A 27,246-nucleotide genomic window follows, 5' to 3' on the forward strand; every position below is an offset into this window, starting at 1 on the left:
AAACTAATCTTTCCAGCTTCTGCAAATAAATCAAATTGTTTAGTCCAATTTAAAAAAATTCTATTTTAAAAGTGTATACGACTACTTTTTACACTGACTATACATGACATATTTAGATTCATTTTCATATCAACGTACATAAGTATTACGAAAATGCATTCACTTTTATCTCATTCATGTTCAACATTGTAATTCTGTTATATTCATTCAAAAACTTATTATTACGAATACAAAATATCGCTAATTTAAAAAGAAATTGTTTTACTCGTATATACTCTGCATCTCGTAAAGATATTATCTTCATGCATGCTCGCTAAATAATGGAGATCAAAGTTTATCAAATACAGTTCCGATATAAATTATCGGTAAACATTCATTCTCTTGTTTGTTGCATGTATTTCCTTACCCCCCATGGAGATCATATTAATGATTCATTAGTCTCTACCGGATCATCGTCTTAACTCTGCGATATGACACGAATATTACAAACTTTCAAGTAAGAATAATATTTCTTATAATACTCTTTCAAATTCTTAATACTCTTGTCTTCCTAATCGTCAAGTATATTTTTTTAAGGGTTAAAAAGAATCGTGATTCCGATACAATTATCGGGAGTTAGTGGAATGTTCTATTACCGTTGCATGTGTGTGTGTGTAATGTCTTAGCGCGTGAGCATTAATAAATCGGAGTTTGTGTAGCAGTTTTTAGTAAGTGGGTTTGTGTGATTGTTTATGTGCTGTGGTGTGTCATGTAATTTCTTCAACTGTGGGAATTTTTAACATTTTCCTTACATCATCGTTTCTGATAAAAGTCAACGCGTTGAGGATGGATCTTAAGATAATAATTTGATTTCCATCTTTTAAATACATTTATTTACATTATATCTATATTTAAATTTTCTATTTTTTGATGTTTGACTTGACCACCATACTCCCGATTTGTAATGAATATGTTCATACGTGTTTAATAATGGTTTTATATATTAATAATTTGTTGTCTCTGCTGAATTAGGAATTTCTTATTTTAAACTTAATATACCACACTATACTGATTTTCTAGTAATTTTTATTTGTTTTATTTTCCCTTGAATGTGTTTTCTTCAGTTTGGTTTCTTGTCTGAGTAAAGTCCGAGGTGTCTGACAGAATTTAATTGTGAACACTGATTTTGGGGGTTGTTGGTTCTTTATTCAGTACAGTAATAATTAGAACATTTATTTGGGTTAATTTTTATCTTATTGCACATATTGGCACACACATGCTTTACGTATTATATTTTATTCAAGTTTCGAGTGGGTATGAACGTTTAAATGATCGATTAGATGCTTCAATGTGTGAACAGCTCGCATAACGATATCACTACAAAGATATATACTTATATACATGAGTATTCAGGAGTCACGAGTTGAATCGCTTGTAAACCGGTTGCCTGCACTAAAACTGTTCATTCGAACAGTGTCGGTCTTCCAGTAAATTCATGTTGATCGTATCGTCTGTACGTCGTAATTTACACAGCGATTAATTTGTACAGTGAAAAATCAGTAAAAAACGATAGTAATTTCTTTTGTGTGATTATAGATTCTTGCACAGAATCATGTCGACAAATGCACGAGGAATTGTGTTATCCGGCACCGAATTGGCAAGGTAAGTTATTAAAAGCTATCAAAAATAAGCTTTAAACAATAAAAAGAGCATATTTAATTCGTATGTAGCTATTCAAATAAAATGTATTACAGCTTTCAGAATAGATCTTCGAAATAATTTATCGATCTGATCTTACACGTGGTTCAAATTTCAAAATAAAAGCTATTCGAATAGAAATTACGATTTAAATTAATTTTCCGAGCGTTTCATAGTTGCGTAGAGGTCGATACTATTCATTGGACTGACTTTCCTATCTTTTATAATTTAATTCTTAAACCAGTTCTTAATAATTATATGCTTTATAAAAGTATGCCTCTTTCACTATGTGAGGTTATGTATATTTTCTGTGACTTGATTACATAATCAAAAAAAAAAAAGCGTTCATTACAATACAAATAATTCTTGAAATGAAATCCTTGATATTTAGTCAAACATTTAATTGTATATTACTCTTTAGAAAACATGGACGCATATATCTGCATTAAGAACCGCCAAATTTAAATATTCGTAAGAGATGCATGCAATATCGAAAATGTAGATATACATATGAATATATTAATTTATCTACCTATTTTTAAAAAATATTATCGAATTTTATATATATATACATAAATAGGAAGTTTCTACCAATAAAATATTCCAAATTTCTAGTTATCAACGTCAATATCAACAAAATATGTATACGAAATCAATTTAATTCGAAATATATTACAAAAAAAAATTCTAATAGATACATTCCTAAATTATTAACTTAAAAAATTTAATACTTTATTTTTCGCAAATCATTTTATATAGTTCTAAATATATTATATATTATTGAAAATATATATTGTAATGAATTTTTTACTTTCTTAGCGAAATTCGTGAAAATCTAAAGAAAGATGTGAGAGCATTGAGTGAGAAATTACCAAATTATGTACCTGGTTTAGCGATCGTTCAAGTAGGCGGCAGAGAAGACTCAAATGTTTATATAAGAATGAAGATAAAAGCGGCGAGTGAAATTGGAATTGTCGCAGATCATGTCAAATTACCAAGTACCATCACAGAACTAGAATTAATAAACAAAGTAAATAAATTGAACAATGATCCAAACATACACGGTATCATCGTACAAATGCCGCTTGACAGTATCAATAGAATTAATTCTCTTATGATTACCGACTTAGTATCGCCCGAAAAGGATGTAGATGGGTAAGTTTTCCAGATTATCATAATCAATGTAATAATTTTTTTTTAATACTGCGCTCAATTTTGAATTACTGTTCATTTAAATTGGAAAAGAAATAATATAATTAACATCTATTTTAAATATATTTCATGCATCGACTCACGTATACGAATATGAATTAATCAATGTTCGTACCGAAATTTTCAAAAATTTATTATTAAATGACAAGTTTATTAAGCAAAATGTGTTTTAGGATAACATAATGTAAGAAATAAATGCTGACACATACAAGAAAACGCGTCAGTAACGTGACCTATGACACAAAACATCTCGAATTAAATGATAAGAGCGTAGTCGTTAAAAATCTTCCGTTTAAACACTTGCATCGATAACAATTTTTTACTTATTTTGTTAGGGAACGTCACAATATTTCCGTCGATCCAGCGTTATTGAAAAATATTCAAACATTAACCTTTATTTATGACCGAAAATAAGAAATAATGCCTATTTCCTCTTATGCACAGAACAATGAATATTAAAATATTCTATTTTTTTAGATTAAACACAATTAACGAAGGAAGAGTAGCCATTGGCGATATGTCTGGATTTTTACCATGCACTCCAAATGGATGCATTGAACTTATCAAAAAGTATGTTGAAAATGTTTTTTTTCTTTTCAGCTAACAATTCCTTATGCTTTCCATTCGTAAAAAGGACACAACTTGATAATTAAAAAGAAATAACTTTTTAAATAGATAAATATAACGATTACGCATGATAGTTACGTACCTGTATAAAGTATAAGATGATATCTAATGCAAAATAATTAAAATAATGTTTTGTAGAAGCGGCGTACCGATCGCTGGTGCTCAAGCTGTAGTTATAGGTAGAAGTAAAATCGTTGGTACACCTATATCTGAATTATTAAAATGGCATAACGCAACTGTAACAGTATGTCATTCAAAAACGCGAAATCTTCCACAAATTGTAAGTATTGTATCAACATATTGTCTTCCTTAGTTAATATGATTTATGTATCATTTTGAAATACCTGATAAGAATTAAGTTTTATTTCTTGTGTGTTTATTTTTCTTCATTCAATTCAAAATATTTGGTTACCATTTCGTAACAGTTTGTATAATACAACATTGCTTAAAGGGTAAAAAGATGGATAGCTTACAATATTTCAGTATATCTTGAAAAATAAAAAATGCTAGATAAGACATTTTTCACTTATAAGATTAACATTTTAACTATGCCTTTTACGAATTTTTAAATGAAGATTTAGAAAATTTTAACTATATTTTACATCGAATATCCGATTGTGATTAAAGGTTTCACAAGCTGACATCTTAGTGGTTGGTGTTGGCCAACCCCAGATGGTTAAAGGAAGCTGGATTAAACCGGGTGCAGTCGTAATCGATTGCGGAATCAATTCCATTCCAGGTAGACATAATTTCACGTACTGCATTCATTGATATTATTCTCCCATCAATATTATTCCCATAAAATTGTGTATTATTAATATTAAACTTGCAATAATTATTGTACTTAATGTTATAATTCCTAAGTTCATTATCACTGTTATGAAAAGTATATTTAATGCAGGTACCTTCTTTTTCATAATGTAGATCTCGAATTTTGAAATATCATATATGATAGGCAAATACGGAAGAAATAAAGCTGAACAAATTCCTTCATTCTAGTTCGGTTAAAGAAGATCATTTTTTAAACTTATTCTTTTCGAAATTTATTGTTGTTTATCCTGTTCTTAATGGAATTCTAGAGTTTTAAAGAATATCAACCTAGTTGCGATCCTCAAATTTTGTATTTCGCAATCTTGAAACGAAGAAGAAGATTTTTACTGTCTTCAGAAGAATTGTAATATACAATTAAAACGACGATTCACGAAAATTGACAGCAATTTTTTTAATGAAATTTTTTAACGATAGAAAAATACGATTCAATCGAATATAGTGAGAGAGCGCCGGACAATTAAATGCAATAATTATAAAGTCATTGAATTCATTTATAAAATAATAATCTGAAGAATTCTTTCAGATCCTACAAAAAAAAGTGGACAACGTTTGGTGGGCGATGTAGATTATAATGAAGCTGCTAAAGTAGCTTCTTATATCACACCAGTACCAGGTGGTGTTGGTCCAATGACCGTTGCTATGTTAATGAAAAACACAGTAATATCTGCACAAAGAACAGCAGAGAAAGTATTAAACAAGAAATGGAATTTAAAAATTTTAAAAATCAATCCCCAAAAACCGGTACCTAACGACATAACGATTTCAAGAAATCAGGAACCTAAACCAATCGCGAGTTTAGCCGAGGAAATTGGTTTACTTCCTAATGAAATTAGTCCTTATGGAAGTACAAAAGCAAAGATCAGCTTGAAAGTTTTAAAACGATTGGAAAACCAACCAAATGGAAAACTCGTGGTAGTTGCTGGTATCACGCCAACACCATTTGGTGAAGGCAAAAGTACAATGTCGTTAGGCTTGGTGCAAGCATTAACAGCATTCAAAGGAAAGAATTCATTTGCAACTCTAAGACAACCTAGTCAAGGACCTACTTTTGGAGTTAAAGGAGGAGCAGCTGGTGGAGGATATTCACAGGTATTGTCTATTGAAATTGAAAAAATTTTTAAAGTATACAACTTAATCTTACTGCCAATCACGTTAGCATTAACATGTAAAATTTCATTAATCCACTAATTATTAAAAGATGTAAATAAAAAAAAGACACATATTGTTTTTCAATGCTTTTTCGACGTAAAAGATGTATTAGAATGATAAGTACTTTATAAAAACTCATTACACAAATCAGGAATGAAACAAGAGAGATGTTCATCGTCGTACTATAAATATTTTAATTTCTTCATAAAATTAACTCCGTAAAATTGTATGATTTAGATGAAAGAAGAAACAATAATGAGAAAAAATATCAAAGCATACTATCAAATAAAAAGATATAAGTAATATAATACAATTTTCAGATCATTCCTATGGAAGAATTTAACTTGCACTTAACTGGTGATATCCACGCCATAAGCGCAGCAAATAATCTATTAGCAGCACAAATTGATACTCGATATTTCCACGAATGTACTCAAAGTGATCAGTCTCTTTACGATCATCTTGTACCAACTATCAAAAATGAAAGGAAATTTTCGAAGATACAATTAAGACGTTTAAAAAAACTAGGTATCACAAAGACTGATCCAAATAGTTTAACAGAAGAAGAAAGGAGGAGATTCGCAAGATTAGATATTGACCCAGAAAACATTACTTGGACTCGAGGTAACATGGAACACATCATGCACAAAAGATTAACAAAGGATACAATCTTTTACACAAATATACTTATTTCAGTGGTCGACACAAACGATCGATATTTACGGAAGATTACCATTGGTCAAAGTCCGACCGAGAAAGGTAGAACACGAGAAACATCATTCCGCATTTCTGTTGCTTCGGAAATAATGGCAATACTTGCATTGTCAACTAGCGTCGATGATATGAAGCGAAGACTCGGCAACATAGTAGTTGCTTTTAACAAAGATGGAGAACCGTTAACTGCCGAAGATTTCGTTAGTATATCTATTATCCAAATTATGAAATTGCAAATATTTCATTCTAGTACTCGGTAATAATATATACATACATTTAGGGTGTGACTGGAGCAATGGCAATTTTATTGAAAGATGCTATTGAGCCAACACTTATGCAATCATTGGAAGGAACGCCGGTGATGATTCATGCTGGACCGTTTGCAAATATTGCTCACGGTTGTTCCTCCATCATAGCAGACGCTATTGCATTAAAATTAGTTGGACCGGAAGGTATCGTAGTAACCGAAAGTGGATTCGGTTCTGATATCGGTATGGAGAAATTCTTTGACATTAAATGTCGAACATCTAATCATGTGCCAAACGCTGTTGTGCTTGTTGTAACTATTAGAGCATTGAAGATGCATGGTGGAGGGCCTCCAGTAAAGACTGGCGTTCCATTAAAAAAAGAATATCTCGAGGAAAATCTTGATTTAGTTAGGAAAGGTCTTCCGAATCTTCAGAAGCATATCAGTAATGGAATTAAATTTGGTGTTCCAGTTATTGTTGCCATTAACGTTCACAGGTAAATTTTATATAAAGGTAAATAATTTTCCTCATAAGTACTTTTGCGTAATAAATACAGAATCGTAAAATATTATTTCAGTACTGATACTCAAGCTGAATTAGAATTAGTGAAACGAGCAGCAATAGAAAGTGGTGCTACTGATGCAGCTATATGTAATCATTGGGCAGAGGGTGGTGCTGGTGCCACAGAACTAGCTGATGCAGTCATAGCTGCTACAAATAAAGTTAGCAATTTCAAAGTATTGTATGATCTTAATATTGGTATAGAAGAAAAGATAAATATTATTGCCAAAGAAATGTATGGAGCTGGAGAAGTTGTTCTTGCAGACAAGGTAAGCTCTCAATTTTGTAGAAAATTCTTGTTTGATATAAAATTTACACAATTATGTGTACAATTAATAATTATGAACACATGAACACAGGTTCAGGAGAAAATAAAAAAGTATAATCAATTAAATTATGATAATTTACCGCTATGCATGGCAAAAACATCAAACTCTTTAACGGGTGATCCATCAATTAAAGGTGCACCTACAGATTTCACACTCAAAATTACTGATATATTTGTGTCAGTAGGAGCAGGCATTATAGTACCAATAGTAGGAGAAGTAAGTACTTCAGATTATTGAATATTACGATATAATATATAACTATAATATGTACTATAATTTTAGATAATGATGATGCCAGGTCTTTCTACAAGACCAAGCATTTATGACATGGAGTGGAACAGTGAAACAGATGAAATAGAAGGCTTATTTTAAGTATGTTACATCTGCAATGTTATAAACGTTGTCATGATTTACAATTAGACTGCAGATTTTTATGCAAATTCATATCTTTGTGAATAAAAATGAAAAAATGGATTCTAAATGGTGATCTGCTTCATGTATGAAGTATTATAAAAGTATATTTTACCTTGAATATTTTGTACATTTTTGCATCTCTAAATTGTAACTCTTTATTTTCTTGTTTACATATGATACAATGTACATATATTGTCAAAGATTCAATAAATATTATTTTGTATTTAAAAAGAGATACGAATGGAAATATTTATTCGTATCTACAATGTCAACTCTAAAATCTGACAATAATTTAAACTATTTTACAGATAGCTCGTAATTTTGCAGAATGTGATCTTGGATTTGCATTTATTTCTTCCAGTGTAGGTGTTATTACATGTTTATGCAACATTTTCCAAGGTGTTTTATTAAAATCTTCCATTTCAGTTGAATTATAATGTTTACCATAATTTAAATATTTTAATGGTAACACATTAGCTACAGTTTTTGTTATGTTTCCTGACATATGCCTTTTAACGATTGTGTCTTCTAGAGAATGAAAAGATATTGTTATTAAACGACCATTCGTTTTTAAATATGACCCAGCAATAACAATACCATAGTTAATCTCATTTAATTCATTATTTACAAAAATTCTTAATGCTTGAAATGTTTTTGTTGCACAATGAGTATGTCTGCCAAGTTGATCAAGTCTTTTTTCAGAAACCACGGATTCAATAAGTTGAGCTAATTCTTGTGTAGTTTTTAAGTTTCTAAAATTATATCGAGCTTCTATAATGGCACGTGCAATTTTTTTAGCATACTTTTCATTACCATAAATTCTTAACACACAAGCTAAGTCTGATTCTGTTATTTGCTCTAAAACTTCACTAGCCGTAGGTTCTAATGGGCATCTAAATCCATCCATTCTCATATCTAAAGGTCCATTTTTTGACACTGAAAATCCTCTTTCAGCAATATCAAATTGCATAGATGAACAACCAAAATCAAACAAGAAGCCATCTATGCTACGTACGTTTACCTTATATTTACAAAGCAACTGTGGCAATTCAGAAAATCTTCCCAATAAAGGTATTACTTGTCCAGGATATTTCTCTGACAAAATTTGTGCATGTTCATATGCAACAGGGTCTCTATCCAATGCAAATATTTTTACATCAGGTGAAGATTCCAAAATTTTTGCAGAATGTCCACCAGCTCCAAATGTCATATCCACAAAAACTTTTCCTGGTAATGGCTCCAAATAATGCAATACTTCCTTAACCATAACTGGCACATGAGGTATATTTTTAATAGTATTATCAGTTTTGTTTGCTATTTGGCTATATTTTCTACTAATTTTTAAATCTATCATATCATTATGTGTCCGAAATAAATAATGTACATCCTTTTTTAGGTATTTCATGCCATAATATTTATATACATGAATTATATCACTTATTAGCTTCATTCTTAACAAAATTCCTGAATAATCTTGAAAATTTATTCTTAAAATATGTTTTTCTGTCTTCTGAATAGTAATCTTGTGCTTCTGGTGTAAGCAATAAATTACATTGATCTTTAGTTAATCCAGTAGCAGTACTTGAAAGTGTACGACTATACATTTGTCCATAATGATTGGAAGAAATTCTCTTCAAACTCATGTAATAACGGTCACATTGCTTACGATTTACTTCACTAGCTTCACCCTTTGCAAAAGCAAGTTTTAATTGATCACGAATATGCTGAGATAAGACTCTAAAATAAATATAAATTATAATTATATTTTATAGCAACAATTACAATAATTAGATATAAAATTAATAACATATTCTAATACTATGAAACATATAACTAATTGTATATAGTATCAAAGCATTTATAACCATAACTTTTTAAAATATTAAATCTAACCTAAATATAGGTTATGAGGAAGGAAAAAATAGTCAAATTTAGTATATTTAACAAAATTACCTGCCAGGTTTAGAATTATCCACGGGCCATGATTCTAATAATTTCATATAATTTTTATATGTACCCATGCTAATAACAGAGAGGAAACGAGAATGCTCACGTCCTTAATTCTAGTTATTTCTCAGTACAGGTGCTGCACCAGGCGGTCAAGTGCTGAGGTCAACTAAAGTTAGCATATACAAAAACCTATATAATTAGGGATCTGTACTGTTTGATTGCACACTAGCATAGACAAGAACCTATTTATTTGTACAGTTCTACGGAAAAGTTCATATCTATTTTTTTATCTGAGATAGACAAACATGAGAGTGACAAAATCACGCAATAATGATTTACGTTACGATATTACGTAAAAATAGTAATAATAATGTGATAAAGTACCAATTTACAAAAAGTTAGTCACTTTCAAATACATATCACCAAATATCATGAATAAGTATAAAATAAAATAAACCTAACGTATTAAAGGGTTTTGTATTACGTGATCGAGGTAAATCCCTGAGCAAATAAACAAATCAATTTTTACTATTTCCTAAAATGGTCAAGTGATTCCTTTATCAACTTTATATCACATGAAATGTTATCGATTCAAGATAAATACGACATTAGCAGCAGTAGTTGAAATTGAAACTAAACGCAGGCGAAATCTGTTAACTAAATTTATGTACCTACATGCACAAATTATCTTAGTGCCTAATATTTATTTTATTTTATACATAAAAAAAGTTATTCAAATTCAGAGCATGCTATATCCACACTGTAAGTTTCTATTTCTTGTTGTATCTCTACATACTCCTGAATTATAGGATTATTTTGTTCGTGCAAAGCAATATGCTTTAGGATATCTTTCTTCCTTGCGAAAACTTCATTGCATTGTTCACAAGACAACGATTTGGCATTATGTGTTTTAGTGTGCTTGATCATGTCATTTTTTTGAGAAAATGTTCTACCACACGTTCCGCAAGCAAATGGTTTCTCTCCAGTATGTATTCTCTCATGCACATTTAACGTTCCTCTACGCGTGAAACTTTTATTACAATATATACATATATAAGGCTTAATCCCAGAATGAATTTTTATGTGTTGATTAAGATTGCTTGAACATTTGTATTCCATTTTACATATTTTGCAAACGTAAGGACGTTCTCCGGTATGTATTCTTTCGTGTATAAGACGTGATTCTTTGGAAACAAATGATTCTTCACAATATTGACACATATACGGTCTCTCCGAAGAATGAATGGATTTTTTATGATACACCAGAGAATTTTTGCTTGCTAATTTTTTCCCACAAATATTACAATCGACACTTATTTTATCTTCTTTATGTGTACGTTCATGATTTAATAATACCGCTCGAGTTGTAAATGTTCGGTCACAACTCTTACATTTCCATGTAGGTTTATCGATATGTTTTTTTTCTATGTTTTCTATAGTATCTTGTTCTGTATGTTTTTTTCTATGTGACTTTAGCTCACTCATTGATTTACATGTGTGTGTACATATCTAAAAATAAAATGCATATGTTTTTACGTAATACTGAATGCTATGAATTATTAATTTTGAATGTTATTAATTTGTTTCTAATAATGGTATACTTACGCTACATGTATATATACCATCTCCACTGTTATGACGTTTAAGATGTGTATTCATGTTTCCTTTACGATTGAAAGCTGTGCCACAAATTGGACAGACATGTTTATTCAAACCATGAGAAAGTTTATGCTGTCTTAGTTGTATTCTTTTGTAAAAAGCTTTGCCACACTTTTCACAGGAGTAAGGTTTATTTCCATTATGTTGATTCATATGTTCTCCCAAATGAAATCTGAATTACATATTTAACAATTATTGAAAAATACAAAATTGATGATTTACTTTATGATATAGTACTTAAAAGTTTTAGAATGCTACCTAGATCTAAATGCATTTCCACAAATGTCACAGATGTGTCGTTTCTTTTTTGAATCATCTAAATGAGTTCTTTTATGACCTCTTAAATTATTGGAATGTTTAAAACTCTTTCCACATAAATCACATAAATAAGGTTTATCTATTCTGTGAGTGGCTTCATGTACATCTAAACTAGACCACTTTTCATAGCTTCTATCACACATGATACATTTAAATAGAAGTTGACCTTCATGACAGTCCATAATATGATTTAGTAATTCCTTTTTAGTAATATAAATCAAACCACAATGGCCACATTTTTTATTGGTTTCAATTGATGGATTATTGGTATTGCAGGAATCTTTATGATTACTGCGCTGTTCTTTGTTCATAATTATTTTATCAGTAATTTGATAATCTTTTACTTGAAGAAATTTACAATACGAAAGTTTATGTTCAATAAAGTGTTTCTCAGTTTCAAAATTTGCATGACAAACATTACAAGTTTTTGTTATAAATTGAAAGTTCATTATCTTTATATTATTGGATTCTTTATCATTCATATTATTATTAGCTTCTTTTTCCTTCTGTACAACTATTTCTCCTCCATCACACAACATTTTGTGATTTTCAAACATCTCTTGTGTTTTAAACATATTTTTACAATACAAGCATTGAATTTCATTATTTAATATTTCATTATCTGAATAATTTTTTGCTAGTCTATTTGTACATTCATCTTCTTTAATTTCCTCATTATGTGATGCAATAAAGCTGTTTAATTCAGATTGCACTTCCTTTCTTATACTATTTTGAAAAGTATCCTTTTGCATATTGGTATTTTCCAAGTCACTAAATTCTTTAGGAACTTCCTGATTCATAGAAATTTCATTCATTTTGCTAGAAGATAATTCTACAGGTGTAATATCAGTTGTTTCATTCATAGACATTTCTTCATCTATTTCTAAGGAACACTTTTTTGCTATGGCACTATACTTATGATCGTAATTTAGCTGTAAAATAATATATACATTTGATCTTAATATTGTGATACATATATAGTAGTTAAATATTAAGTTATATATGTTAGCTACTTACTTCTGCATTAATATTCAAAAATCTTTTCAACCTCATGTCTGTTCTTAAAGATGTTATAACTAATGAATGTGCAACTTCTAATTTATTATAGCAATTCATGCACAATTTCTGTGGCATTATATCTTCCATATCAACCATGATTGGTAAATGTAAACTTATTTTTTCTCTTAGCCTTAGATCTATTCCTTTCAGTGAAAATATTTCTATACCATCGAAACATGGTTCTTCACATATTCTACATAAATTTGAAAATTTAATACTGATTTCATGATACTGATCCATTTCAACATCCATATCACAATATGATAACATAACATTATCAGTTATTTCTGTTTGTTCATTTTTATCAAAGGCATTTTTTGAATCCTTTCCAGCAATAATATCAGATTCAAATAATGTTGGAATAGCATGTTGATCTATTATCACAGGATCTGTCTTATTTATGAAATAACGATCTTCTATATGATGAGAACATATATAATAATTTGAATACAATTCTTCATTAGATTTCATTAAAAGATCAGTTCTATCACACTGATGTGCCCATATTTTTGAACTGTAAGAAAATAATTTATAACAAGTTATAAAATAAAATATTTAATTTCTAATAAATAAAGAAAGACTACTAATTAAGTATATTATTTTACATAATGATTATTATAATAATGAAGAATATTATTTGCTTGCAAATTAAAAATATGTATAACTACGACTAGTATAATGAATGAAATATTATTTTTAAGTAGTGATTAATTTATAATTTGACAAGACTTACGTATCACTGTTCGGAAAGTGAATGAATTTGACATTTGTCGAGTCTTCATTATCCAAAGAGTATTTACAAGTTTTGGCAGCGCAAACTATCTTCATGTTGAACACTTTAATTTAAAAATAACAAATTTTATGTACTTTTTTGCTAATTTCTTCATTAAATCTATAGACTAATCTATTATATTAAATTTATTATCGAGATGTTGTTAGTAGCTGTGTTATTTGATCACAGACAATGATTTCATGTACAGAAATTATAATTCTAGCATTACTTAAAAGATGGCGTTAACTAACTAGATATTTTCAATTTGTACTGAATACTGATTTTATCTTCCGAGGATTAAATTTCTATTATTATCATAGATGCTTATTATCTATATATTTTTACACATAAAACTCTGTTTTATTTTCTACTTATTAATATGATATAAGATTATGCTAATCTGAAGTTGTACTCGGAATGTTAGTTATTTGTGGCACCATTTTTTCAGTATTATATTACTCAGCTTAAGAAATTATTAAATTTAGCACTCAAAAATATTTTTCTTCTTCTCAAGGATATTCTTATGTGATCGGTTTGTACAAATTTCTTAAGTATTGCGTTTAAAAAAATCAAACGTTAAGTATATATGAGAATAATAACAAAGACATTGAAGACTCAAATAATCAACAGCTATCTTGATTTTCTTATTAAGAAATTTGTAGACATAGGATATTTCATTTTAAAAGAAAACATACCAATTTCTTAGTTAGAATTTACAGTGCGATTCAAAGAGTGAATTTATTCGCATGATTTATCGAAATCATTCAAGTAATATGTATAGCTTTAGAGCATATCGTACCTGAAACAAGTACATACTGATTATTACAGATACAATAAGTCACATGAATATTCGTACATTGTTTAAAATTGATCTTTTTCTTTTTTAATTGTGTTAAACCAGTTGATTTCTTTAAGAACTTAGAAAGATTAATTTACTAGATAACGTGTAAAAAGGTTTTGAAAAAATTGTAATTGGTCGGAATCGGTTGATATGGAAATAAGCGACAGGCATCCAAGGATGTAAGAATCTTTAGATTTTAGACCGAAAGTCGTGAAAAACTGCGATTTTAATCATTTTTAACCGTTCGTAGCTCATAGTAATGTTAGTTCACTTTGATGAAATTTTCGACATATACATACCTGTATAAATCTTCAAAATGTGTGGTTTACATTTTCATCCTAGGTTCAGTTAAAAAAGTTGTAAAAAGCGAGTTTTACTCTCTTGCTGGAATGCACGACTTCACAGTAAACCTACGTTTACTCAATTCAAAAACAGCCTAGACAAATTAATTTCCTATCAGTCCGACAACAAATGCTTAAATATGGACGTATGCAAAGTTTAACAATAATAACATATATATATCTCAAAAATGGCAAATTTTCCTCAATTCGTTAAATAGTGTTTACAAACACGACAGTGAAATTAGAAAAATCACGTCGTTTTACAGTCGATTTTCGTTAATTGTACCATGTGCAAAATCATTTATTTTCTAATTATACGTACAATAATCTGTGGTATAATTTCTTTCATATATATATATATTTATATATATATATATGTATGTGTGTGTGTCTGTTTATATACAATATCTTATTTTCAACCTTAAGAACTCAGGTGCAAATACATAAAAATGACTAAGGCTCTTCCATATTTGTTCACACAGTTGCTCGACTGTCAGTAACAATATTACACAAAGTACAGCAAGAACATGGCAATCAGTTTTTATACTCTTTTTGTATTTCGTTATGATTAAAGTTTCGATCTCTTTATTTTTTATATCACTAATAACTTTGTTTCTTTTCCCATTTTCCTAAAAGAAGATTCGATCGATAAGTCAAGTACACCGTGACGAAAGAATCGTAAATATTTCATAAATTTGCGGTCTGCCGGAAATGAAGGTTTGAAGTCTAAAAGGAACTCAGTTGTTCGCCTTTGTTATAGAAGTGCAGGTATAGAAATACTGTTTTATGTCCCGTCCATCAGGCACGTGAACATTCTTACATTCATTGCATATTACATTCTTGTTATCAGAGGAACTATTACTCTTAGCATTTTTGTGTCTTCGTTACGTAGTTTTGTTGCTTGATTAACGCCGTGAACACTCAACTTATCGATTCAAAGTAGCAAGAGTATATTACAATACTGGTGGATGGCAAGTAAAATACAACGCATAGCGTGTTTCTTTTTCTTTTACTTTTGTTTTATATTCCTAAGTTCTACGGATGTCCGCCCGTATTTGCTGAATGATCGCTTTGTTAGAATACTAGAAATTGATATGAAAAAGAGGAACTCCCTACTCATGGAATCTAATCCATTCGATAGATCCTCATTTAGTATCACCGAGAACTTTTAGCGCTTTTTTTCGGCCTTAAGCTTACATAAAACAAGCTATATGTATAACAAAGTACAATATACGTGTGTGTGTATATATACATATATGTGTACATTTCAAAAGTAAAGGATATACATTCATATATTGTATATCGAAATAATGAATGAATATCGCTTTAAAATATATAACCGATTTTGTTTTAAGATTATGTATGTTTAAAATTTCTTATAATTGTTTGATTTGTTGTAGACGTTCGATATACGCTCGTAATTGTCCTGTTTTCTTATAAGATATCTGAAGAAAACAATGTAACGCGAAATTATCGTGAAGAAATAATGATAAATCATTTTCATACAGTTACATTTTCGTTACTTTTTAAAATGAATGAAAATAGCGCATTTGTGCTTTTATGTGTATTACATACTTAAACGCTCTTCAATTTTTTAATGTATATAAAAAATGAAAGCATTTTGCCATATCAAAAAATGCGATTAGATCGTGAAGATACATTCAACAAATATAAATTTAATGTTTTTATATAATGTTGATGGTAATTTAAATAATAAAATTTTCGTTGATACATGGGACACCGAGCAGTTGAAGTTGGACCAAGTTCATATGTATATATTGTATTTATTAGTAAGTATTTAAAAATCTCTCCAAGTAATATTAATCACATTCAGATACAGCAACAACGCTAAACATCGAACGTATTATTCCTTCATTCGCCAGGAATGTAAGTTCGTTTGTCACAATAAGATGAAAAATCGTGTCGGAAGATTTGCTAAGTACAAAATGAAACGCTGTCTAGAAAATTTTTACAATCGACGAGGGAGATTTTTTATTTGAGGGACATTTTCTAGAAAAATTTGTTTAGTAATAGACTTTCATTGAATACTATCTTTTGCCACACGATGATGTCTCTGTAAAGAATGACATATCTGACATAATTATATAATTTGCCTATATAGCATAATAAAAAGTATCATTGTATTGTGATAATCTTAATATAAATGTAAATTCAACAAAAACATTATTCGTTTGATAAATTCCTTATCTTAAGGAGCCAAAAATCACAGGCAATGTAGTCTTTACATCGGTACCAATTTACCGATTTACCGATAGGAATTTCCAGAAGTGGCATTCTTACTGCCTATTTCCTTCTTTTTTTTTTAATTACGATGCTACCTATATCAGATACTATCATTTCTATTAATTAAACTATCTTCTTTGTCGACTGGGGGTGGGCCGGTGGTTAATGTGGTACTGGGTCCAGCCGTTAAATAACCAGCAGACACCGGCGTTCCAGCTATATATTATATTATTATTACATTCGTATGTTTAAATATATTATATTTAATATATAAATGAAAATAATTGATATATATATCGTACCAGTAAGGTAACCAGAATTAGTTGTATTAGAAATAAACAGATCATGTCGCTGATCTTTGTATTCCGCCCAGACACTTGACTTCTCTAGTATCGCATTTACTTTCTCACCCAGCAACAGGCTTCTGGTCATTGCTTTTAAAGCCTTGACTATTTGAGCTTTAGCAGTTGCAGGGTTTTCAATTACGTCTAACCGTCCTTCTAGTATATTTAACAAATAAGGTACCATTTCAGCGTCCAGTGCCTATAAGGAACAATTAACAACAAAGGTTCTTGAATTTATAATACTGATAGAAATAATATTTGATGTCTTATATTTACCTGTTTTATAAGTCTATCCTCATTAGTCGAAAATAATCTATTCAGCGTTTCGCACGCTATTGCTATCATATCTCGTCTAGATTGCATAGCATGTTTCAGTGGACTTATACATTCTGTTTGACAAATAGATGATATACAAATCTGTAAGATTATTAATTAGTGTTGTTGATATTAAATACTATTTAATATTTCATAAAGAAAAATCAACGAACTCACCTCGCTTGCTGCTAATTGATGAAGTATTAATATCGCAGTTTTATATACAGATGGTTGATTATTTTGCATTGCCATTTGTCGGCATAGTCTAGGTATGTGTCCTAATGATGGAACTTGATCTGCTAAACTTGGTTGTGCTTGAAGTAAATTTACTAGCGCTTGTGTTGTTAATTCCAACATATCCGACTATTTAAGGATATTATTAAATTAATCAATATACTCATATACTATAACACACCAAAGTGTACACTTACATCAGTTTTTTCCTTGGACATAAGGGCTAACGTCGTATCCATAAGTTCGCTTAAAAATTCCTTAGGTTTCCTAAGAGCCCATGCGGGACTGGCTATAAATAATCTAAGATATACGCCTCCGACTGCGGGTTCATTTGTTGCGATATCAATATTACTTTGAGTATCAGGTAACTTTAATATTGCATTGGAATTTCGTCTTTGTAACATGTAATATCTGAAAAAATTTATTTTGCCTTAGATAAACGTAATTAAACAAGAAAATAAATATCTTTAAAAAATGTTTATGTACTCGTCTTTTAATTCCCCAACGATCCTCGACACTCTAGCTTTGGCATTATCATCCCATATTAATTCAGGATTCTCGTGTTTTGTTTCAAACATATGCACACATTGTTTTGGAGCATCCCTAATAGCTTCACTAAATAATCTGGGTAAAAATCTAGACAAATCTAGTTTTACTTTTGGTCCAGCCAACTTATCAGACGACATTTTGCCAAGTAGTTCTGCAGCTGTTTCGCGTATCTGAGTGTTACTTGAATTACAGAACAGATCAAGAACGTATACAACAGCCCCTACAATTTTCATAAATTTCGTTTTGAAAAGAAAGGTATAATTTTAGATATGGCTCATGTTTAATTTTACCTTTAGACAGCGCATCTTTTACGATCTTCGTGGAGCTCATCAGAGCATACAAAGTTTCCAATATTAGCAACTGACACTCTTGCAGAGAATTTAAAGCTAATAATAAATGTACTATAACCTCGTTTGCTGCGATATCGTCTACACATTCTTGGTTCTTTGTAACATTACTGATAACTTCAAGTGCGTTTTTCTGTATCAACTTGAAGTTATTACAACTCAGAAGTCCAAATAATAATCTGAAGTGTCCTATACATTGTAATTCAATTCCTGGATTATTTTTTATAACATTTTTTAATGCTTCTAAAGACATAACAATATGTTCCAATTTCTCTTGATCCTTCTTAGCTAATGCCATATTGCCCATTGATGTCAAATATTTTGACGATTCAGATAAAAAGTCAAGTACATTAATTGTAAAACTTTTGGGGTTCTGAAAAAATATTTGTTTGTTTTAAGTAAAAATAATTTTTTCATCGGAAAAATATTATATAATGTTAAATTACCTCTATAGGGAAATTGGGTTGTTCATTGTATACTTTTACAAATATTTCTCCAATAATAAGTTCATCGGCATGGACGCTATATTTAAAGTCACTAAAATCATGTTCAAAACTATCATTGCCATTTAATCTTTCTTGTCGTTTAGCTTCCAAGTATTCGTTCAATTCTGCTCTCGTTCCGTTATCCCAAATCAAATATGGATTGGAGCAATTCGAGTTTAGGATTTTTAATATTTCTCCCGGTTTATCCTTCGAGAGTTGACGAGCTAGATAAGGCGTTAATAAACTTTCTAACGCGGCAACAGTAACAGGATTAACAGGTGTTTCATTTTCTCCTGTCATGTAACCACCTAATCTTGCACATGCTCGAACTGCTAATTTCGCTAAATTATTTGCCACTTCCTGACGATTTTCATCTTGATTTCTTTCAACGCCACCTTCTTCCAACGTGTAATCGTAATTAAACATAAATAATAATAAATGCCATAAAGCACCAGACTGTAAAAGTTGCATTTGTAACGCACTATCCGTGGCAAGAGAAGAAACGCATTCTGTTGCCACCGAACATAATTTTGTTAAATGCTGTAAATACACATCATTATAATAATTAAAAAATATATGTAATATTAATAGCGATTTTTTAATTATGTTTTCAAACTTGTTTCAAAATTGCTAGTACTAACCTTGAAGTGTAATATTCTACAGAGGTCTTTAACTAATTGTGGTAGTTCAATAATCCTATCTTTGCAGCCCCTGAAGGACCCAGCAACCGAGAAGCATCTAGTGATATGCATACATACTTGCACTGCTATATCATTAAGTTTACTCGATTTATTTAGGACAGAAACGCATCGTGTATAAGCTTCTAATAAAACATCTAATCCTCCTTCTCTGCGAAGTTCTTCTGCGTTTAATGCAGAACAGTGTACTGTGTGATATGCAAGTTCGCTAGCGGCTGCCAATAATGGCGCGGATTTTGAGAATAATTGCTCATCGTCTGTTTCTAGTTTGATTGTTTTAATTAACTGCGGGTAACCTGCGTATTTGTAAGGTCTAAGTTCGTCGGAATATCTATGGAAGAGAATGCTCTGTGTTCTTAAAATAAGCACTATGTTATCAGGATTTGGACCGTCAGTCGACCAACAACTTCGGCTACATAAAAATTCGTATGCCTGATTAACAGCCTCGAATTTATCCTATGAACAGAAAACACTTCTATGAAGAATTTAATACGTTTATATGTTGCTAATGTACATAGAATTTGATACAACTTACTCTGCCTTGTGGATTTTTATCAGGGTGATACATTTGCGCAAGTTTATAATAAGATTTTCTAACTTCAGCCTCATTATGTTGTTTTCCACTGGACAATTGAAGGGCTTTATAAGCTTCATCCATTGTCATCAGTGGTGGTTTCTTTTCTACTTCTTTCTTCCATGCATCTAACACATCTTTCAATAAATGTACCTAAAAATTATGTATTATTATTTTAAATATATTTTAAGAATTAATAAATAAATATTTTTAAATCATTTACTATTGACTTACCGGTTCAGGAATAGGCCACTGTGGGAATTTTACAGTATCACAAAGATGTCTTAGATAAAATATTTGACAGAATAATTCCTTCTCTAATTGTGGATATCTTATCGCAGGTATAGCAATATATTGATATCTAGCCATAGTATGGCTTCTTAATTTTGGTGAGAAATCTGCTATATGCGTTGCTATTTTTTCAATAAGCATTCTTCTCATTTCAGCATTCCATATTGCTTCTGGTGTATCGTAATCACCAAGAAATATTTGCGCAAATTTTTCCGCGCCATGATTTTCTAAATAACTAACCATTGCATCAGGTAAAAGTTGTCCAAGAATACTCCGTTGCATGATGTCTGATGATACATTCTACGATATTAAAATGTTACGTGAGACAACTGATCTGTTTTGTCAGTTAGCAAAAATATAAACTTCACACTTACATCATCACTTCTAAATGCCTGTTTCGTATGAGTTAACTGTAAAAATCTCGCTATCGGTAAAACGTTTGAACCAGTGTACATTAATATGAAATAGAAGACACCAGTAAGATAAATTTTCGAAACATCTGCGTTATCTCGCATTATTTCACATAATAAAGTAGCTACTTTTTCAACTAAAACCGGGTCAAACGTTAATAAAAGTTGAACAATATGAGGTAGGCACTGAAGATCCGATAATAACCGCTTCATGCGCGGCAGAGGTCTAATTACTGCGTCATCAACGTCTCTACTTGGAAAATACTCGCACATTTTGATTAAAATATTTAGAATCAATGTTGCTAATTCACTTTCATTTATTACTGGTGTCCCTTTCGCGACTAATGTCCATTTTAATTGCGGAACTTGCGAGATCATTCGCCATCCGTCTAATCCTTGTGCCCAAACTTTCGTTTTGTATGTAATCTGATTTGTATGATACAATTCCTTTAAATCTTTCAAACTTATAGGACCTTTTCGCTGATCTCCGTCATTGTAATACCATTCTTTTTCCATAACCTGTTGTTGCTGTGGTCCTGCTTCTATTACATTAGTTTGTGTAGGTACAACTGCTCTAGATGTGTGTAAATGAGCCAAAGTTAAGAGATCGACTAATGTGCGTACTCCGTTTTGATCCATTATATCTTTTACATTTCTTCTATGTAATATAAGTTTATTTATGAACATGACTAATCTATCACGTTCCATTCTATCTGTACAACGTTCCAGCATTCCTACAATATATTTTGTATCCGAAAATGGACCAATATCTTCATAGTATCGTTCATATACTATAGTCATTGCTTGCAAGCAAAGGCACTTCATTTCGACTTTTGTTGTTAATATGAATCTATGGTACAAGTCGTTAAAAAATTCATATCTGTGATGAAAATAACAATTTATTACTTCATTTGCACAACATGATACATGTGAGAAAATTTAAGAAATAAATAATCTGAATTGTAATCACAACAATTAAAATTCTATCATACATACGATTTTCTTATTGGACTGTCTGGACTATCTTTTTCCAACAAAAGCCTTAAATAATAATCGCCGATTTTCACCTCATCTGACAGGCACTGATACTGTACTTCAAATTCTCTATGATTCCAAGCAATTAAGGTTCCTCCTGCTAAATCTTTGTCAGAACTGAACGCGCGAATTTCATTCTCAAGCGCGGTTCTTAATTCTTCACGTGTTTTATGATTCCAAATTAAATTCGGCAGTGAATGATCCTGATTGAACTTATAATAAAACAAATTCCAATTTGCTTCCGATTTAATTCTTTCTCTGCGTTTTCTTAATACTATCGGACGTTCTTTGATTTTCTCTTTACGTTCGATCCCAATCCTAGCTCCCCAGTGTTGAAGAGCATGTTCTACATGTTTTTCAACTACACGCATTTGACGTTCGATCGCAATCCACTGTGGGCTTTTCTTATTTTTTGATGCGTGATCTATAGCTATCTTTAAATTATCACGATTGTTCAATCGTTCTTTCTCAAGAAACGAATCGGGTACTTTTTCATCGGAGTCTAAGTAATTTAATAAACCAACAGGCTGTATAAATGCATAATGAATACAAACTTAGATACTTCCATTTTTATAATTAAATGAAAATGATATATAAGCTCAATCAATAATGCTAATTTACCATAATCCTTTTCAATAGTCCCATAGCTGTAGGATGTCCTGTAACCCAAAGTCCTACAAGATGTCTACACAATTGTCTATGTGTCAACAGTCTACCATCAGTACCAATAGTAAAAAGACTATTTAATAGATGTCTCGGTAAAGCTCCTTCCGCAAGAGCAAGTTCTTGCATTTTTGCAGCCACTTCCGGTGCACCTTCTTCGATAATCGCTCTCATTATTAATCCAGCACCTTTAACAATAGCTAGCGACGGATGTTGGAACAGTTTAAAAAGCGATCTTCCTCTTGCAGCGACCATTTCTAGAAGATTATCGAAGTGTTTACCATCGGTCGTTTCACTATACGGTACACACAGAGCAAAAGTTAAGAGGTCAAGCATGGCAGAGACTACCAGAGCACCTGTACCATGATTCTGAAATATTTATAGGAACAATGTTAGCATACTACAGGACAGTAACTACTATTGTTAAGAAAATGAAGATAAGATTAATATCTTCACACTTACGATATGGTTAATCCACATATCAAGTAAATTTTCCAAAAATTTATTACTACTGAGAAGGCTACTTTTATTTAGCTGTTCTTGTCTTAAATCACAATCATCATGCATTGGTTGCATGAGAGCACAAATACAATCTATAGCAGCTTGTGTTACACCATAATCTTGTCTTTTCAAAGCTTTCACAACTTTATGTCCAATAGCTTCTCTAAATCCAAGAAGAGTTGTAAATGCAGTAAAACCAATTTTGCTAGCAACTAATCTTCTTAGAGCATGGAATTGTGCTTCTATTTCACTGTTTGTTTCTAATTCCTTATTGACCAATGCATTTAAAGCACCAAGAATAATTTTATCTTTATTTTCAGTAAAAAGACCCTGTAAGTAGTTATTCATCATATGGTATATGTGAAGTTGTAATGTTGTTGCAGTCCATTCAAGCGGTACAACATCCTAGACAAAAAAAGAAAATATCTATTCAGCTTACTATATAATCTATTTATCTATACAATATGATCAATACAATCTATTTATTATTATAAATAAATAAGAAATAGAAAATACAAAATATTAGAAACGACTTTTTACATAGATATTTATTCAATTTATTCCAATCTGTATAGATAATTATAATATATTATTTTGTATCACACATACATTTTAATAAAATTTAATATAATTTAATTAAAATTTAATAAACTATCACCGCTTTAATGCACTGCACAATATTCATTTTTATATTTGATAATCATATAGAAATTTAATATTATATATATATATATACAATATTAAATATAGGGAATATGTCTTACATCTTGTGTAATAGAGTAATTAAGACCACTGTAGGGAATATTTGCATTAAATCTTTCCAAAATTTCAGCAAAACTACGTCCACTTGGTGGTTGTTGAAGAAACTTAACATGAGATGTTTCAACTTCTTCATCAACAGGTAAATTAAGAGGTCCAAGTCTTTTCCCCCTAGGTACTGGATACATTCTGACATGAACATCTCTATTACCAGATGCTCTAACTCCATCCAATAAGGAAGCTAACAAAGAATCTCTATCCGTTGCAGTATAACTACGTGTTTGACCATTGAGATACTGTATAGTAAATAATTGTGGATTTTCATTGTCACGAATCAACGCAAAAATATCTGACAGAGGTCTAAGAGTACAAATATTATATGTCTGAGGATCTCTTTCCAATAAACAAGTATCAGAAAGACAAAGAGTTCTTCTCTGAGGATCTATATGTCTAGATGAATACTTATGAACAGTAAATTCTGATACACTTGTTATATGTTCATCAGCACTAAATTTACCCAACCTCTGAGCAACAAAATCATCTAATTTGATTGGTTCTTTCAAAACTTTTATGCTGATACCTAAATTGTTCATAGCTGATTCCAGCAGCTTTTTTTTAATTTCTTCCATGTGTTGAGAAGCAAAAAGATGTAAACGTCCAAATCCACCACATACAATTACAAATCCATTAGAATAATCTTTCATTGTAAGAATTCCTTCAAAATCTTTATAACAATAACTGGCTAATACCATATTGGTTGCTGGATCTAATTGGTCAAGACTATATGGTGTCACTTCTAACACAACAGGTAATCTTGTATCAGACCAATGATGTTTATAAGCTTGATACCTCTAGAGAAAATGAAAATATTAATTTAATAAATGCAGTACACATTGAAAATGGCAAACATAATAGTTTAGCTATTGAGCAGTTATATAGAAAAGGGTACATTTCACCAATTTCAATGTTTTTCAAATATATGTTATGACCATGATTCTGAACAAGTTTTTCCTATAGATATAACCATCGCACTGCTTTAATTTCCGAGATATCAATAAAAATACTTTTGTTATTTTTTATCTTAATGTGAGTTAGGTTTGAATTAGTTCTATCTATGGATATGATGATATTACATGTGTGTTCGTATATATAGTTATATATAACGCAATTTTTTTGCTACCCAAACTCGCTGCAAAGTGATATTGACCCCTGAAAATTTGGCTATTTTTCGATTTTATATTGTAACTCGCAAACTGCAAGTAAGAAGAAAAAGATTTTAGGATAAAAGTTACTGCTTTTAATTAGGGCAGTCAACTGGAAAAAGATGTATCAATTGTTCAATTAGAAAAAGTTACAAAAAAATATTAATAATTTTTCTAAAATTCTTTTTTTTATATAGAAATCTTAATATTTTTGTTCATAAGCTTTCATAATTATACAGTATGTCCATTTTAAATATATATATGTGATTATTTATGCAAGTATGAGAAATATAAAACATTGATTTAGATGAAAGTTGCTTGACTTCATGAGAGAAACTTAATAAGATATTTTGATTCTTTTTTGCGTTTTTATTTAAAAAGATTTTAATACTAATGTAACTTTTTTTAATGTACCCTCTTTTATATAATTACCATTTATTGTTTTATTTTGAATATTTTATTTAATTACAAAATTCAATAGGATGATTTGATAAAAATATTGAATTACAATTAGTAGATATTATATAGATTGATATAAATGGTATTGCATGTATTAGTTATACAGATAATTGCAAACAAATATACTATAGACTATTACATATATATTAACCATATGGCTACATTGATAACAGGTTTGATTAAACTTTAGTAGCATTTTTTCCTGGAAGTGTTATATAAAGAATATATAACTTACCAAAATTTCTTTAGGTTTCTCAGCAAATTGGTTTCTATATTTCAGAGCTTCAGTTAATAAATGAGCTCTGTATTCTGAACTAAATTTCATATTGTCAATTTTTCGTTCTTTGCGCATTGTTATACTAAATTCATGCAGACCTAATTGATTTCTGTTTGTTGGTTGCACACTTATAAAATCTAAGTATTCCCATTTATTTGTAACTTCTAATGTAGTAGGATTATATGTTGTTATACCCATGGATCCAATTGAAAAGATACGTTTGTACCTGTTGTATAAGCATTAAATAAGATTTGTAATATTTATTTGAGATAAAAATATGTGATATAACAATAATTTAATAAATAACATTATTCCATATAAAAATATATTAATTTATGTTAGGTTCCATATAACAAGGTTATATGTATGTTAAAAATAAGTAAGTATAGAAATTACTTAATTTCAATATGTTTAATTACATTCCGTTATGATATTGAATGTCAAAATATGTTAGAAATATATTATAATATTAATATGTGTTTATATGATAGCATTACAATTTTTTCATTGGAAGATACAAATATATAACATGTGATTCTTATTTAACTATTTTTCCTTGTGTTATTATATCTCAGACAATCCAGCGTTAGGTTCTTGTTTTATTTAAAATATACACAGCAAAAACACATGTACATCTTATAATAGCAATTCCACTTTTCATAACTAATTTACGATGCTTTAAATCGTGTGTACCTATTTTATTGCCCATTGTACGTATATTATTAGCCATAAAACGGATAGTTTTTGACAAGTAGTAAGAACTAAAAAACGCGAACTTACTTTCCTTTCCATGAATGTTTTGTGACCAGAAAACATGCCACATCCTGGTTATCCTTTATCGGCATCATTGTAACATGTCCTGACAATGCAGCGTGTTTATTATTATAAATAATGCTTTAACAAAACACTGGTTACTGTTTGTGAAAGATGCGTAGCGTAGGAGGGACATTCGCATACGAATTGAAAATGAATCACAGCAGAATCATTTTCAAAATGACAGATACGAGAAACACAAAGTAAATCTGAATCGCGTACGCAATGTTTATGTTTGACGTATTAGCGAATGATATTTAGGCACTATTTGATCGCATTTTAGCCGACTAATGACATTTTCGACGGCTCCATTGGACTGGGAGCGGCCATGATGCTCGGGGGTG

At 30.2% G+C, this 27,246-nt stretch overlaps 4 protein-coding genes across 6 annotated transcripts; 1 reads left to right on the top strand and 3 right to left on the bottom strand.

Annotated features, from left to right (window-relative positions):
• Positions 1-417: 417 nt before the first annotated feature.
• Positions 418-7,874, top strand: LOC122567628 (C-1-tetrahydrofolate synthase, cytoplasmic). 2 transcript variants are annotated; one of them, XM_043726382.1, is made up of 13 exons: positions 418-496; positions 1,576-1,641; positions 2,497-2,832; positions 3,367-3,459; positions 3,655-3,796; positions 4,144-4,255; positions 4,871-5,436; positions 5,817-6,120; positions 6,193-6,410; positions 6,491-6,954; positions 7,036-7,288; positions 7,379-7,564; positions 7,631-7,874. In XM_043726382.1, the coding sequence occupies exons 1-13, from the start codon at positions 471-473 to the stop codon at positions 7,718-7,720; spliced, it is 2,856 nt and encodes a 951-aa protein (XP_043582317.1). In that variant the 5' UTR covers positions 418-470; the 3' UTR covers positions 7,721-7,874. The 2 variants fall into 2 exon arrangements, with proteins under 2 accessions (XP_043582317.1, XP_043582318.1); XM_043726383.1 differs by lacking the exon at positions 418-496 and adding an exon at positions 1,303-1,492.
• A 29-nt stretch (positions 7,875-7,903) lies between these two features.
• On the bottom strand, positions 7,904-10,206 carry LOC122567636 (probable methyltransferase-like protein 15 homolog). The gene is made up of 2 exons (XM_043726419.1): positions 9,716-10,206; positions 7,904-9,499 (listed from the first exon to the last, which is right to left on the bottom strand). The coding sequence occupies exon 2, from the start codon at positions 9,210-9,212 to the stop codon at positions 8,055-8,057; it is 1,158 nt and encodes a 385-aa protein (XP_043582354.1). The 5' UTR covers positions 9,213-9,499; positions 9,716-10,206; the 3' UTR covers positions 7,904-8,054.
• A 155-nt stretch (positions 10,207-10,361) lies between these two features.
• Positions 10,362-13,821, bottom strand: LOC122567629 (zinc finger protein 567-like). The gene is made up of 5 exons (XM_043726384.1): positions 13,482-13,821; positions 12,707-13,262; positions 11,630-12,621; positions 11,318-11,543; positions 10,362-11,221 (listed from the first exon to the last, which is right to left on the bottom strand). The coding sequence occupies exons 1-5, from the start codon at positions 13,574-13,576 to the stop codon at positions 10,442-10,444; spliced, it is 2,649 nt and encodes an 882-aa protein (XP_043582319.1). The 5' UTR covers positions 13,577-13,821; the 3' UTR covers positions 10,362-10,441.
• Positions 13,822-15,699: 1,878 nt separating this feature from the next.
• Positions 15,700-27,234, bottom strand: LOC122567625 (dnaJ homolog subfamily C member 13). 2 transcript variants are annotated; one of them, XM_043726372.1, is made up of 18 exons: positions 26,870-27,234; positions 26,048-26,315; positions 24,157-25,002; positions 23,354-23,722; positions 22,850-23,260; positions 22,190-22,755; positions 21,158-22,073; positions 20,727-21,083; positions 20,454-20,645; positions 19,862-20,374; positions 19,182-19,760; positions 18,679-19,108; positions 18,326-18,608; positions 18,037-18,250; positions 17,783-17,968; positions 17,567-17,707; positions 17,249-17,489; positions 15,700-17,162 (listed from the first exon to the last, which is right to left on the bottom strand). In XM_043726372.1, exons 1-18 carry the CDS (start codon positions 26,935-26,937, stop codon positions 17,047-17,049), a joined length of 6,696 nt encoding a protein of 2,231 aa, XP_043582307.1. In that variant the 5' UTR covers positions 26,938-27,234; the 3' UTR covers positions 15,700-17,046. The 2 variants fall into 2 exon arrangements, with proteins under 2 accessions (XP_043582307.1, XP_043582306.1); XM_043726371.1 differs by having other exon boundaries at positions 23,354-23,797.
• Positions 27,235-27,246: the final 12 nt, after the last annotated feature.

This window comes from Bombus pyrosoma, linkage group LG5, assembly GCF_014825855.1.
Source record: "Bombus pyrosoma isolate SC7728 linkage group LG5, ASM1482585v1, whole genome shotgun sequence".
Taxonomy (NCBI): Eukaryota; Metazoa; Arthropoda; class Insecta; order Hymenoptera; family Apidae; genus Bombus; species Bombus pyrosoma.

Coding starts and splice junctions, on each gene's coding strand:
- LOC122567628 (XM_043726382.1), top strand. CDS start 471: ATGACACGAATATTACAAACTTTCAA. Junction 2,833..3,366: donor CCCGAAAAGGATGTAGATGG/GTAAGTTTTCCA, acceptor CTATTTTTTTAG/ATTAAACACAATTAACGAAG. Junction 6,121..6,192: donor AAACATTACTTGGACTCGAG/GTAACATGGAAC, acceptor TACTTATTTCAG/TGGTCGACACAAACGATCGA.
- LOC122567636 (XM_043726419.1), bottom strand. CDS start 9,212: ATGAAGCTAATAAGTGATATAATTCATGTATATAAATATTATGGCATG.
- LOC122567629 (XM_043726384.1), bottom strand. CDS start 13,576: ATGAAGATAGTTTGCGCTGCCAAAACTTGTAAATACTCTTTGGATAAT. Junction 13,263..13,481: donor CACTTTCCGAACAGTGATAC/GTAAGTCTTGTC, acceptor ATTTTCTTACAG/TTCAAAAATATGGGCACATC. Junction 11,544..11,629: donor GGAAATGCATTTAGATCTAG/GTAGCATTCTAA, acceptor TATGTAATTCAG/ATTTCATTTGGGAGAACATA.
- LOC122567625 (XM_043726371.1), bottom strand. CDS start 26,937: ATGATGCCGATAAAGGATAACCAGGATGTGGCATGTTTTCTGGTCACA. Junction 23,261..23,353: donor ATATGTGGATTAACCATATC/GTAAGTGTGAAG, acceptor TAAATATTTCAG/AATCATGGTACAGGTGCTCT. Junction 17,163..17,248: donor TAATTCTGGTTACCTTACTG/GTACGATATATA, acceptor TATAATATATAG/CTGGAACGCCGGTGTCTGCT.